Below are 14,670 nucleotides of genomic sequence, written 5' to 3' on the forward strand. Positions count from 1 at the left end.
CCTATCTCAATCAGTCCACAGATGCAGTAAGAATTTCTTTATATGTTCTCAAATGAGACCCCAATTAATTTCCTTCTCCTGCATATAATTAAGCACAATTGATGAACAATTAATACCAGGCACTTTTGGGGTAGGGATATCGTGTGAGGGTTAAACTCAACCTTCTTAACAGCACTGGCTAGCTCTCAGTGAAGTTAAGTGGAAGCTATTGCTTCAACATCCATGCTGCTTATCTCTAATGTCCTTGTGTTGTTCAGATGAACAGTAGAGGCTGATGTAGCTCTCCTTGTATGAAAGTAAAGGACATTATGTACAATTCATAACTTCATATCTCATTCCTTATTTGAATATTGGAATAATATTTATTATCCACCAGCTACTGTCAGTTACAGTTCCTGTATTTTACAATGTCTAAAAGTATGAGCCCAGACTTTGGGGGGGGCGGGGGGGGGGGGGGGGAGGGGGGGGGAGGAGGGTGGAATTTCCACCCTAATTTCGGCTGGAGGGAAAGCTGCAAGGAGTGGAGAATCCAACGGGAGTCCCAAAATGGCTTTCATGCCATTGGGATTTCCTGTTGAGATTATCTCGCACCCCACCACTGATGTATTGGCATACATTTAGGAGCCACTCAGTGGGTTTCCCGCAGTGCCATGCCCCCCGCCCCCCCACTTTGGGAATTGTGCCTCTGGCATGATGTCACATCGTGGGGGTGAAGGGGGGGGAGGTTTACAACAGGTTTTGACAAACGGTGAACTGACGAACAGAACCCGCCAGGACCCACAAGGGGGAAAGGGAAGTAATCCTGGGCAATACTCTGGCAATGCCCCCCCCCTCGCACAGGGGCCACAGCCAGGAGGCAGTGCCTGGGCAATGCCAGGGGCAGTGTTGGTGGGGCTTCCACTGGGGAGATTTGGGGTTGGGGTGGGGTTCCATGGTAGGGGGGGGGGGTTCCCTGTTGTGGGGGAGGGTGGTCCTGTGCCCTGGGAGGGGGTTCCTGGGGTTTTCTGCTGTATTGTTTTTATTTTGCGTCAGGTTGGAGCACACCGATCTGCCGGGAGCCATGGCTGCCGGCAGTGTGGACTCATTCAGAGACTGCCCCGCCAGCGGGACATTGTGAGATCTGCCACTTCCACTTTTCTTTCTGTGTTTAAAAACACAATGGGGAACGTTGGCAAGGCAACAGGCAAGCTTCCCTCCACATTCCTCACCAGAGACAACACGGAGAGAAGAATTGACAATTTTGCCTCTTGTGTTTCTGTGTTTCTTCTATGTGTTTCCCACCTTCCCCAAGCTCCTCGAAGCTTCATTACAATACGTGGAAATTACAGTGAGGAACAGGGTATTTGGTCCAACCACTCCCATGTTGGCCTTTACCCGAGATGGGAACATTGCCCCAAAACATGTGACCATCTTGTTCCCATTTCCCATCATTCTCCTTTCCTTTAACCACCAAACATCGAATCATAGGGCCCGATTCTCCCATCGCGACCCGCAACTTTTCTGGCGGATCCGGTTGGGATAAATACGCCGTCGGCCTTTTTCCGGAATTTGCGCATGTGCTGGGAACGCGTGCGCATCTCCCAGAGCCGGAGAACAGTCGGAGTCCAGACCGCGCTGGAAACCGGCGGGAAGGCAGGTAAGTCATTTGAATCTTTTTTAAACGTAGTTTAAATATGTTTTGCATGTGATTATCTGGCCCGGCACGGAACTTGCCAGACCCGATAGAATCTCCCACCCCACTGGGAGTATTTCATTCCGGCGGGGTTCGGAGTAGCTCCTCATGTTCGGGGAACTAGTCCCCCAGGGAGTTGCGCGGCAGGAGAGCGGTGCCCCCTGGGCATGGGCACCCTGGCAGTGCCAGCCGATGCCCCCTGGCACTGCCCAAGGGGCAAAGTGCCATGCCCAGGGGGCAAAGTGCCATGCCCAGGGGGCACTTCGGCACTGCCCAGTCAGCATCAGTGCCAAGGGGGCCCCCTATTATGGGCAGGGCTTAGGGGTGATCGGCGAGGGTGGGGGGTTCCCACTGCCACTCTGCATGGGGATCAGTCTGGGCTGGAGGGAGGCAGCAATTGGGATGGGCTGGGTGTCGCTCTGCCGGGGCGAGGGAGGGTGGGGGGATCGCCACTGCTGGGGGGGGTTGGGCTGTACATCAGGGCAGTCCGGGGTGGGGGGGGTCAGGGTTGGCCCGGGAATTGGGGGGGGCTGCGATCGGACCATGGGGGGGGGGAGGCGGGGGGGGCTGGAGGGGCAGCGCTGCGGGGGGTTCCCGGACTGGCCAGCGATTGAGCTGGCCAACAAATGGGAAGACTGACAGATCGGGGCCACTGCGCATGCGCAGAGTTCCGGAGCTGTCAGAGACTCCAGCGTGAATAGGCCCCGCCCCCCTGGGTTTTTAATGATATTCACGACTGGGACCTCTGCAGTGCACAGAGTGCGGAGATTCGAGTGTGAAGCTGAACTGAAAAAACAGTCGGGATTTAGAACAATTTTCCCACCAATTCAGCACTTTTGGGAGAATCAACCCCATAGAATCTTCCGGCACAGAAGGAGGCCCATTATGCCTGTGCTGACTCTTTGTAAGAGGAATCCAAATAGCTCCCCCTGCACTGCTCTTTCACCCAAAGCACTGTAATTTTATTCCCCTTACCCAACTGACTTTTTAAAATTACTAGTGGATCACCTATCCCTTTCAGGCAGCACCTTCCAGATCACAAAGGCTTTCTTACACCACCTCTGGATCCTTTGTCAGCCATCTTAAATCTGTGCCCTCTGGTTACCCACCTTCCGACTACTGGAAACAGATGGTCCTTATTTTTTACTCTATTTAAGTCCCTCATTATTTTGGACACCTCTACTAAATCCCCTGTTAGCCTGTCGAACCAATTAGTAAATGTTGCGTGGTCTCTGCTTCAGTCACTCATGCAGATGATGAATTCCTTGACCTCACAACACTGTGTTGAAAAAAAGTCTTACTCCTTGTCCGAACCTTTTTCCTTTTAATCCTAATTTTGTTTGTTCCACTCTGCCCCATCTCTCTCTAACATCTCTGCTGAATTATTTCTTTATTTCCTCTGTTCCGATGAAAAAGACTTGTCTTTCCATAGCTTGTGGAACTCTGAGACAAAATGTCAAGGCAATTTGACTAGGTCAAGATGACAAGGCATGTGTTTCCTCCGGCTGCTCCGATTTGCTCCCACACTCCAAAGATGTGCGGGTTAGGTGGGTTGGCCATGCTAAATTGCTCCTTAATGCCAGGGGGATTAGCTAGGGTAACCGCATGGGATTATGAGGTTAGGACCTGGGTGGAATTGTGGCCAATGCAGGCTCAATGGGCTGAATGGCCTCCTTCTGCACTGTAGGGATTCTATGATTCATTCATGAAGAATCTAATTTACTGTGGGAATGATTGAGGCTACAACCATTATTTAGTCCAGTAATTTGAATTCATTCAAATATCTCGCCTCTGTCCTAACACACACCAAGTCCTCTCCACTCTGTACTTGCTGATCAATATTGGCTCCTGTTCTATTAATGTTAGGTTTGAAAATTCTCATCCTTGCTCCCAAATCCCTCCAGGGCTCTGCCCCTTCTGATCTCTGTAGTTCTGTAAACTCCCTCTAAGATCACTGCACTCCTCCAAATCTGGCCTCTTGAACATCCCTCATTACTCCATCATTGATAATGGTACCTTCAGCGAGAAGACTCTGAGCTGTAAACCTCACTAAACCTTTCAGCTCGTTACTTTCCATTCCTCCTTTAAGATGTTCGTTTAAATCTATATCTCTGACCAAGGTTTTGGTCACCTGTCCTCATGATTTCTTAAGAAGCTAAGGATGAACTCTTGTTTGAAACTTTTCATGTGAAGCATGTGACATTTTGTGAAGTTACAGGTTCCATATAAAAGCCAAGTGTTGTTGTTGTACTTGGACAGAGCAGCAGAGGATCTGGGGGAGGGCGGGTGATGGAGCAGGCTGGTGACACTCGTTCTGGAGCAGGCACAGTGTGATGAATAAAAATTTCTGTGATTCTGCGTTTGTTATTTCCATACCCACCTAGATACTTCTACCCAAGTTCCACACCTTAAACGACTTATCATAGTATCCCTACAGTACAGAAGGAGGCCATTAGACCCATCAAGTCCATATCGACCACATCCCACCCAGGCCCTATTCCCGTATCCCCACACATTTATCTTGCTAATCCCCCTGACACTAAGGGGCAATTTAGCATGACCAATCAACTTTGGACTGTGGGAGGAAACCAGAGCACCCGGAGGAAACCCACGCAGACACGGGGAGAAAGTGCAAACTCCGCACAGACAGTGACCCGAGGCCGGAATTGAACCTGGGTCCCTGGCGCTGTGAGGCAACAGTGCTAACCACTGCGCCACCTGCTCTTTTGCCATTGTAACTGAGAACCTCTTGCCATATATAAATCTGCCTTTTCATTTCCAGCCTATCTCTTCTAAATTATCTCCAAGCTGCTGGGGTTTTCACTACTCTCAACTTCCTTATATTCTTATCATAGAATCATAGAATCCCTACAGTGCAGAAGAGGCCAGTCAGCCCATCGAGTCTGCACCAACTCTCTGATAGAGTAACTTACCCAGGCCCTCTCCCTCACCCTTTACCAGTAACCCCCCCACATTTCCCATGGCTAATCTTGGGACACAAAGGAACAATTTACCATGTCCAATCCACCTAACCCGTACATCTTTGGTGTTTGGGAGGAAACCCACGCAGACATGGAACCATAGAAAATTACAGCTCAGAAACAGGCCCTTTGGCCCTTCTTGTCTGTGCCGAACCATTTTATGCCTAGTCCCACTGACCTGCACTTGGACCATATCCCTCCACACCCCTCTCATCCATGAACCCGTCCAAGTTTTTCATAAATGTTAAAAGCATTTACCACTTTATCCGGCAGCTCATTCCACACTCCCACCACTCTCTGCGTGAAGAAGCCCCCCCTAATATTCCCTTTAAACTTTTCTCCTTTCACCCTTAGCCCATGCCCTCTGGTCTTTTTCTCCCCTCGCCTCAGCGGAAAAAGCCTGCTTGCATTCACTCTATCTTTACCCATCAAAATCTTATACACCTCTATCAAATCTCCCCTCAATCTTCTACGCTCCAGGGAATAAAGTCCCAATCTATTCAATCTCTCTCTGTAACTCAGCTTCTCAAGTCCCGGCAACATCCTTGTGAACCTTCTCTGCACTCTTTCAACCTTATTTACATCCTTCCTGTAACTAGGTGACCAAAACTGTACACAATACTCCAAATTTGGCCTCACCAATGCCTTATATAACCGTACCATAACACTCCAACTTTTATACTCGATACTCCGATTTATAAAGGCCAATGTACCAAAGGCACTCTTTACGACCCTATCCACCTGGGAGAACAATTGTAATAACACTTCATTCAGAGTGGGTGGGATTTTACAGCCTCGCTCATCCTGCCCAAGGTCAACTGACCTTCCCATTGCCCGCTCCTCACCCGCTCCGATTCCCGTGACAGGGCAGTAAAATTCCGGGAGCCAGTTCATTAAGTTCAGTGGAATCAAGGTTCTCCATCCATCTACCTCTCTTGAGTTCTCTGCCCAAAGGCAGGTCCAGCCCAACAGGGCTGCGAGCCCCCACCACAGGAAAGGCAAGGAGGCCAGTCCCAAATAGTGGTGATAGAGGCTCCAATTTACGGCTGCCCAGGACAGGGATGGCATGGTGGCACATCGGTAGCACTGCTGCCCCAGAGTGCCAGGGACCCGGGTTCAATTCCGGCCTCGGGTCACTGTCTGTGTGGAGCTTGCACATTCTCCCTGTGTCTGCGTGGGTTCTCTCCGGGTGCTCCGGTTTCCTCCCACAGTCCAAAGATGTGCGGGTTAGGTTGATTGGTCATGCTAAAATTGACCCTAGTGTCAGGGGATTAGCAGGGTAAATGTGTGGGGTTGCGGGAGATTGAATGGGATTGTTGTCGCTGCAGTATCAATGGGCCGAATGGCCTCCTGCACTGTAGGGATTCTATGATTCTATCCTATGACCCTCTCCTACTCTTTGCTAAAAGGATTTACAGGTAAACACTCAACTCATTTGGCCACAACATGAATACACCTTCCTTGGCTATCAGGTCCTGCAGTGCGATTTGAATCCAGAGCTTCTGGATCAGGGGTAGGGACACTCCCCACTGTGGCACAGGACCTCTCCACACACCCCTTTAAATCAGTTTAAAGATCATCCTACAGAACATTCACATTTGCCCAAAGTCTGGTCATTTTTGGTTAGTGGGAAATATATCACTGGTTTCAAAAAAAAGTTCAGATGATTATATCATATATATATATTAATTCATGCGAAAAGAAGTTCTCCCCCTCCCCAAGTGACTATAAATAGAGACCAGAAGACAATTTAATTCATTGGGTTAACCTGTCAGAGTAGATTCCTTCATCTTTTCAGCTGAAAGATTGATGAACTTACCTTTAATATCTACTGAAGTTTGAGTCCATACCAGAAAAGTCTGGCTCAAGGATATCAGTGTCAGAATTCCCCACTCCTTCATCTTCAGCTTTCCACATAAATCACAAAGCCTAAACAGAGGAGCCACTGCCTGCCAGCAAAACCCTGCTCTGAGATGGAGCCCGTGACTGAGTGTTGAACACAGCCTCTGCCAGTCCTTGTTGTACAGCCCTTTGGTGACAGGAAACAGGAAGCCACACATATTCATCTACCCGACCAAACTGAATGAAACCGCAGCAGAATTAGCTAGTCCGTTAATTGCGCAACTTCTCAAATTCATACACAACCGTAAAGCATCACAATTTTCCACAGGTTTGGAATTGGTTCATAGCGGCGTCCCACGCCCACCCCCACACCCCCGTCAAGGGTCCCCCTGGTTGACTTCTCCCACCATTGGTCCCTCAAACCCCGCCCCCACCCCACTTGCGAACCCCTCCTCCTTGAGCCCCGCCTCCCCCAAATACTTACAAAGATCAACCCCCACTTCGCTCTAATGTAGCACTGGCAGTGGCTGCAATCTTGTTGGTGCTACCAATTCATAGGAGGTTGCTTGTTCATGGTTAAGCGTCGGAAAAAAGAGGAAGGGATTATGAGATGTGGCCACCAACTTCATCAAAAACAAAAGCAGAAGACCATGGACGCTGGAAATCACAGAATCCCTACAGTGCAAAGTGAGGCCGCTTGACCCACCAAGCCTACACAACAACAATCCCACCCAGGCCCTATCCCCATAACCCCACGTTTTTACCCTGCTGATCCCCTGACACTAAGGGGCAATTTTGCATGGCCAATCCACCTAACCCACATATCTTCTCCCCCTGTCTGCGTGGTTTTCCTCCGGGTGCTCCAGTTTCCTCCCACAGTCCAAAGATGTGGGGTTAGGTGGATTGGCCATGCTAAATTGCCCCTTAGTATCAGGGGGACTAGCTAGGGTAGGTGCACGGGGTTGTGGGAATAGGGTCTGGGTGGGATTGTGGTCGGTGCAGACTCAGTGGGCCGAATGGCCTCCTTCTGCACTGTAGCATTCTATGATTTTTGGAGTGTTTATTTGAGATCTGCCAATATCTGATTTGCTGGAAGCTCTCTGAGGCAGAACTCCCACATCCAGCCTATTGATGACCAATTGACTTTTTAACTGGTGTATCCCTTGGCAAAAACTCACCAGAAGAATCAGCTGAATTTCCAGCAAGGAGGCGGGAGTGACTTCCCTTAACATCAACGCAGCATTTAGCTGAGTGTGGCATCAAGGAGCTCCAGTAAGTTTAAGTACATGGGAACCAAAGACATGTGTTCCACTGGTTGAGGTCATACCTGGAACAAAGGAAGATGGTTGTAGTTGTTGGAGGTCCATCATCTCAATCCCAGGATGTTGCAGCAGGAGCTCCTCAAGGTAGTGTACTGGCCCAACCATCTTGAGCTGCTTTATCAATGACCTTCCCTCCACCATGAGGTAGATGTTCACAGATGATTGCAGAATATTCAGCCCAGTTCATGTCTCCTCAGACACTGAAGCAGTTTGTGCTCGCATGCAATAAGATCCGGACAACATCCAGCCTTGGCTAGTAACAGTAATGCCAAACAAGTGCCAGGCAGTGACCACCCCGAACAAGATTTGATTTATTATTGCCACACATATGAGCACACAGTGAAAAGCATTGCTTCTTGCGCACTATACAGACAAAGCATACCGTACATAGAGAAAGAAAGGAGAGGGTGCAGAATGTAGGGTGACAGTCATAATTTTGGAAGCATAGAACAAGAGTAAAAGATAGAATTAGAGGGCATGCTGGACACAGCTTGCAAGACGTCGTCTCACTCCGGCGCCATCTTGAAGAGAGAATCGTCTAGTCATGCGGTGGCAAGCCTTACCAGCAGTGGTAAAATCCTTCAACCTGGGTGTCTGGCATTCCCATTGTATTGAGAAAGCATTGTTAACTGATGCAACCTGAGGGGCTTGTGGTATCTTTCGGACCCCAATGCCATTTTGATGCAGTAGATTTCAGAGTCTACTGAAGTACCAGAGACACGGTAGGTGCATGGGGTATTTGTTCTGCCCCCTCATTTCACAATTGTCAATTTAGTATTTGGAGAGCAGACAGCTTCTCACTGAGGTTTTTTTTAACATTAGTAGGTTTTTATTACATAGAATTACCAAACGGCCCAACTCCACACGAGCCTCCACCTCTTTTCATGTAACTGTCAACATATTCATAGAATCATAGAATCCCTACAGTGCAGATGGAGGCCATTCGGCCCATTGAGTCTGCACTGAATCTCTGACAGAGCATCTTACCCAGGCCTGCCACCTGCCCTATCCCTGTAACCCCATGCATTTACCCCGCTAAATCACCTCACCTACACATCTTGGGGCACCAAGGGGCACTTTAGCATGACCAATCCACCCAACCTACACATCCTTGGAGTGTGGGAAGAAACCGGAGCACCCGGAGGAAACCCACGCAGACACGGGGAGAATGTGCAAACTCCACACAGACAGTGACCCAAGCCAGGAATCGAACCCGGGTCCCTGGCGCTGTGAGGCAGCAGTGCGAACCATCACTGTGCCACCTTGCCACACCCATCACTAGTGCCATCCTTTATTCTTTTATGCCTTTCGGCCTCATGTGGTTATCTCATGTAGCCTCAAATGTATCGATATTTTTTGCCTCAACCACTCCATGTGGTAGTGAGTTCAACATTCTAACCACACTCTCTGGGACGTTTTAACACTGTCAAGCACTATCAAAATGTAAATTGTGGTTGGGTTAGCTTGGTTTCTAGTCCATTTCTGTGGTTTTGTTTCAGAGTTCAGCTCAGGAGTGAGAGGTGAAGAATCAAAACTGCCCATTTCCTGTAATGATTAATTGTACAGAAGTGTTCTGCAGAGACGCGGTATCAAGCTTTGCCTTGCTGGAGTTAAGTGGTATTTTTGGAGCTAGATTTTGGCATTGTAGATGGATGGTCAGAAAATTCAAGGAAGAGTTGACAGTGGAATTGTTTTTTTTATTTGATTTATTATTGTCACATGTATTTGTGTACAGTGAAAAGTATTGTTTCTCGCGCGTTATACAGACAAAGCATACCATTCATAGAGAAGGAAAGGAGAGAGTGGAGAATGTAGTGTTACAACCATAGCTAGGGTGTAGAGAAAGATCAATGTAGTGCGAGGTAAGAATAGTGTAAGAAGCTGCTGGTTTATAAAAGGTTTGCAAACTTCCTGAGGCTCTCCATCCCTGGGTTTACCAGAGCCAAAACCGGGCATGGTAATGGCAGCACAAGTTGTGGCACCGGGCACAGAGCGGCATGAGGCCTGGCCCATACGTTTGCACTCGAACACACATCCCTTGCACCAGTCGAAATCCCTGAGGTTGCCTGGCGATCAGAGTCTTGCTGGGACACTCCATGTTGAGATCCATGGCGGGTGGGGTTAAGGGGGAACAAGTAGTGGAAGTGGGGAGTAGGAGGAGGCGGAGGTGGAAGGTGGAAGGCGAGGCGGAGGGGAAAGGGAGGGTGCGAGGCAACGGAGAGAGAAGGAAAAGGGCAACGTGGGGGAAAGGAGAGGCGAAGGAGCAGAGGGAGGCGGAGGAGACGGGGAGGGGAAGGGGGAGGAGGGCTTGGGGAGGAACAGAGAAAGGAGGAGGGGGAATTTCATATCCCTGTCCTGCGATGAGGTTCACCAAGGGTAGACACCAGTCTGAGCTCACTTTGACATAACCGCAGACCAGTAAGATTACTCATCATTGTTTCCAGTAAAATTACAAGCTTGAGGTTTTATTTAGATTATGTTTGCAGTTTCAACAGTGATGGTGAAAACAGCACACTGTTTCCTGCTATATATCTGATATCACACACACAGACAGGAAATCTTCACCCCTCCAGTAATTCACTGCACAGAGAACAGCAATCTGCACAGCAACCTCACTCTGACCCCACCTACCCCCCCATCCCCAGGACTATACCCTTATTATACCACCCTGCACACCCACCATCCACAGGACTGTATGCCCTGACTCTACCCCTTAGCGAGTATATCCTTACTGTACTGAGGCACTGAGAAGCTACCTCACTGTCCCACGACACACACACAGTCCATTCAGCCCCATTGGGCTATGCAGATGCTAATGCTCCAATCTCCCTCCCATCCAGCTTTATCTCACCTCATCACCAAATCTAATATTCCTTCCGCTCTCACGGTTTTATCCAACTTCCCCTTACATGTAATGTTTTATCTCAACCACTCCCTATGTTAGTGAGTTCGACATTCTTACTACTCTTCACATCTGGAAGTTTCTCTTGAATTCCCTGTTGGATTTATTGGCAACTCTCTTCTATTTATTGTTCTGGTTCTGGTCTCACCCACAAATGCAAACATTTTCCCTATGTCTATGCCTTCGATTCCTTTCATAATTGTGACAACCTCAGTTGCACGGTGGCACAGTGGTTAGCACCGCTGCCTCACAGTGCCAAGGACCTGGGTTCAATTCCCAGCTTGGGTCACTGTCTGTGCGGAGTCTGCACGTTCTCCCTGTGTCTGTGTGGGTTTCCTCCCACAATCTGAAAGATGTGCTGGTTAGGTGCATTGGCCATGCTAAATTCTCCCTGAGTGTACCCGAACAGGCACCAGAGTGTGACAACTAGGGGATTTTCACAGTAACTTCATTGCAGTGTTGATGTAAACCTACTTGTAATAAATAATTTAAAAAAAAATCTCTAACTGGTCAGCCCTGTCTTCTCTGCAAAGTAAGCTCCAGCTGGGTCTTTCCTAACCCCTCATTTCATGGCATCATTCTAGTCTCGTCACTGGACACAGGTGAGGTCCCAGAGGACTGGAGGATAGCTAATGTGGTCCCGTTATTTAAGAAGGGTAGGAAGGATAACCCGGGTAATTATAGGCCGGTGAGCTTGACGTCCATGGTAGGGAAGTTGTTGGAGAGGATTCTTAGAGATAGGACGTATGCGCATTTAGAAAGGAATAAACTCATTAACGATAGTCAGTGTGGTTTTGTGAGAGGGAGGTCATGCCTCACTAACCGGGTGGAGTTTTTTGAAGAAGTGACTAGAATGGTTGACGAGGGAAGAGCCGTGGATGTCGTCTATATGGACTTTAGTAAAGCGTTTGACAAAGTCCCTCATGGTAGGTTGGTGCAAAAGGTTGGATCTCATGGGATAAAGGGGGAGGTGGCTAGATGGGTGGAGAACTGGCTTGGTCACAGAAGACAGAGGGTGGTAGTGGAAGGGTCTTTTTCCGGCTGGATGCCTGTGACTAGTGGTGTTCCGCAGGGCTCTGTATTGGGACCTCTGCTGTTCGTGATTTATATAAATGATCTGGAAGAAGGTGTAACTGGGGTGATCAGTAAGTTTGCGGACGACACGAAAATGGCTGGACTTGCAGATAGTGAGGAACATTGTCAGAGGCTACAGAAGGATATAGATAGGCTGGAAATTTGGGCAAAGAAATGGCAGATGGAGTTCAATCCAGATAAATGCGAAGTGATGCATTTTGGTAGAACTAACGTAGGGGGGAGCTATACTACCGGAAGGACGTGGAGGCTTTAGAGAGAGTGCAGAGGAGGTTTACCAGGATGTTGCCTAGTATGGAAGGGCTTAGTTATGAGGAGAGATTGGGTAAACTGGGGTTGTTCTCACTGGAAAGACGGAGGATGAGGGGTGACCTAATAGAGGTGTATAAAATTATGAAAGGCATAGATAGGGTGAACGGTGGGAAGCTTTTTCCCAGATCGATGGTGACGTTCACGAGGGGTCATAGGTTCAAGGTGAGGGGGGGAAGGTTTAACACGGATATCAGAAGGATGTATTTTACACAGAGGGTGGTGGGGGCCTGGAATGCGCTGCCAGGCAAGGTGGTGGAGGCGGACACACTGGGAACGTTTAACAGCCACATGAATGGAGTGGGAATGGAGGGATACAAAAGAATGGTCTAGTTTGGACCAGGGAGCGGTGCGGGCTTGGAGGGCCGAAGGGCCTGTTCCTGTGCTGTATTGTTCTTTGTTCTTTTGTTCTTTGTAAATCTTTTATACACCTTCCCCAGTGCCTCTCTAATGTTGTTATAACATGAAGATGAGAACTACTCGCAATGCTCCAAGTGTGGTCCAACCAAAGTTCTGTACAAGTTTGGCAAACTTCGTTACTGTTCAATTCTATCCCTCCAGAAGTGAGCCCGAGTGCTTGGTTTGTCATTTTTATGGCTTATTAACAGGCGTAAGAACTTTTCGTGCTTTATCTATCAATGCCGCCAGAGCCCTCTTCTCTTCCTACCCCATTCATACACTTATTTTCCAAAGAGAATATGGCCCTCCTACTCATCTTATCAAAATGAAACATTTAACACTTGAGGAGCAGTGATCTTAAAGTCAAAAAGCTGGAATCAACAAATCTTCCTGCCCATAATTAGAGGAGTGATGAGAGCTTGCTGACTCCAGCTAAAAATGTTTTAAGATGAAATTGTCGTGTCAAAAGTATCAGTCAGTGTTGCATATTGTGACGATACTGTGCTCATTGATCCACTGGAGCAAGCTGAGAGGGGTGATTGAAAAGCAGCAGTGCTGGTAAGAGATTAATTGGATTAATTGAATTGTTTATTTATTTAATTAGTCAGCTAGTGTGTGTATTTTTTTGGCCTTTACTTTAACAGCAGTTTTTCAAGTTTAAAGTGAAAACTAGAAGTGGGCAGCAAAGGAGTCTGGGAAGGGTTTTTATTTTAACTTTAAAAGTTAGTTACCTGGGTGGTTCCCCCTCAGTAGTAGTTTTTTTTTTCTCTCGGGCCCCTAGCCCTATAAATTGGTGCAGAGGAGATACCCGATCCTCTACACTGGTAGAGGATCCCACCCTTCCATCCTCCTCTAACCTAATTATAAGTGTGGGGAAGTTTTTTGTTTTCTTTTTTTCTTGCTGGTAATGGCTTCAGGGATGGCAGTTCAGGCAGTATGCTGCATCTCCTGTGGGATGTATGTGGTGAGGAAATCCAGTAGTGTTTCAGGAGATTTTAGTTGTAAGAAGTGCATTAGATTGCAGCTTCTGGAGGAGCGTGTAAAGGAGCTGGAGGGGGAGGTAGAGGAACTCCGCATAATTCGGGAGGCGGAGGTGGAAGTTGATAGGAGTTATAGAGAAATAGTAACTCCTAGAAATGAGGCTTGGGTCAATGCCAGGAGGAGGGGTAAGAAGCAATCGGGAAGACAATCCCCTGGGGCGGTTCCCCTCCATAATAGGTTTTCGGTGCTGGAGGCTACAGTTGAGGAGGAATCAACTGAGCATAGAGAGCAGATCTCTGGGGGTGAGCCGAGTGAGAAAGCTCAGGTGGTTAGGGGCTGTAAAAGACTGGGCCTTGTGATTGGGGACTCCACAATTAAGGGGACAGATAGGAGGGTCGGAACTAAAGGTAGGGACTCAGGGTTGGTGTGTTGCCTACCAGGGGCTGGGGTCCGGGATGTGTCTGACAGGGTATTCAGGACTCTTAGGGGGGAGGGAGATAAACCACAAGTTATTGTACATGTGGGGACACACGACATAGGGAGGATAGGGGAAGGGGATATTAGGCAGGGATTTATGGAGTTGGGGTGGAAACTAAAGGCCAAGACTGACAGAGTGGTTATCTCTGGACTCTTGCCTGTACCACGGGATAGTTTAGAGAGGAATAGGGAGAGGGAAGGTTTGAATTCATGGCTGAGGGGATGGTGCAGGAGGGAGGGGTTCAGGTACTTAAGCAATTGGGGCTCGTACTGGGGAAGGTGTGACCTCTATGAGAAGGATGGTCTACACCTTAATCAGAAGGGGACCAATATCCTGGGGGGTAAATTTGCTAAGGCCATGCAGGGAGGTTTAAACTGATTCGGGGGGGGGGAGGGATCCTGAGTAGTGGGGCTGAAAGTGAGGGATGCATGGATGGGGACTGCAATGCACGGCATTGCAGAGGTGGGGTGGAGCAGGGTTTGAAATGTGTATACTTCAATGCCAGGAGTATTCGCAATAAAGTGGGTGAACTTGCAGCGTGGATCAGTACCTGGGACTTCGATGTTGTGGCTATTTCAGAGACATGGATAGAGCAGGGGCAGGAATGGATGCTGCAGGTCCCGGGGTTCAAATGTTTTAGTCGAAGTAGGGAAGGAGGTAGAAGAGGGGGAGGGGTAGCATTATTGGTCAGA

General features: G+C 48.5%; 1 protein-coding gene across 1 annotated transcript in view; it reads right to left on the reverse strand.

Moving 5' to 3' along the window:
- LOC144498926 (lymphatic vessel endothelial hyaluronic acid receptor 1-like) overlaps positions 1 to 6,670 on the reverse strand; it is a 54,220-nt gene extending 47,550 nt beyond the window's left edge. Inside the window, exon 1 of the mRNA XM_078220840.1 lies at positions 6,473 to 6,670. Coding sequence (XP_078076966.1) covers positions 6,473 to 6,554 — 82 coding nt within the window. The 5' untranslated portion in view covers positions 6,555 to 6,670. The remainder of the gene's footprint in view (positions 1 to 6,472) is intronic.
- Between the last annotated feature and the right edge of the window lie 8,000 nt (positions 6,671 to 14,670).

The sequence above is a fragment of the Mustelus asterias genome, chromosome 9 (genome assembly GCF_964213995.1).
Source record: "Mustelus asterias chromosome 9, sMusAst1.hap1.1, whole genome shotgun sequence".
Lineage (NCBI taxonomy): Eukaryota > Metazoa > Chordata > Chondrichthyes > Carcharhiniformes > Triakidae > Mustelus > Mustelus asterias.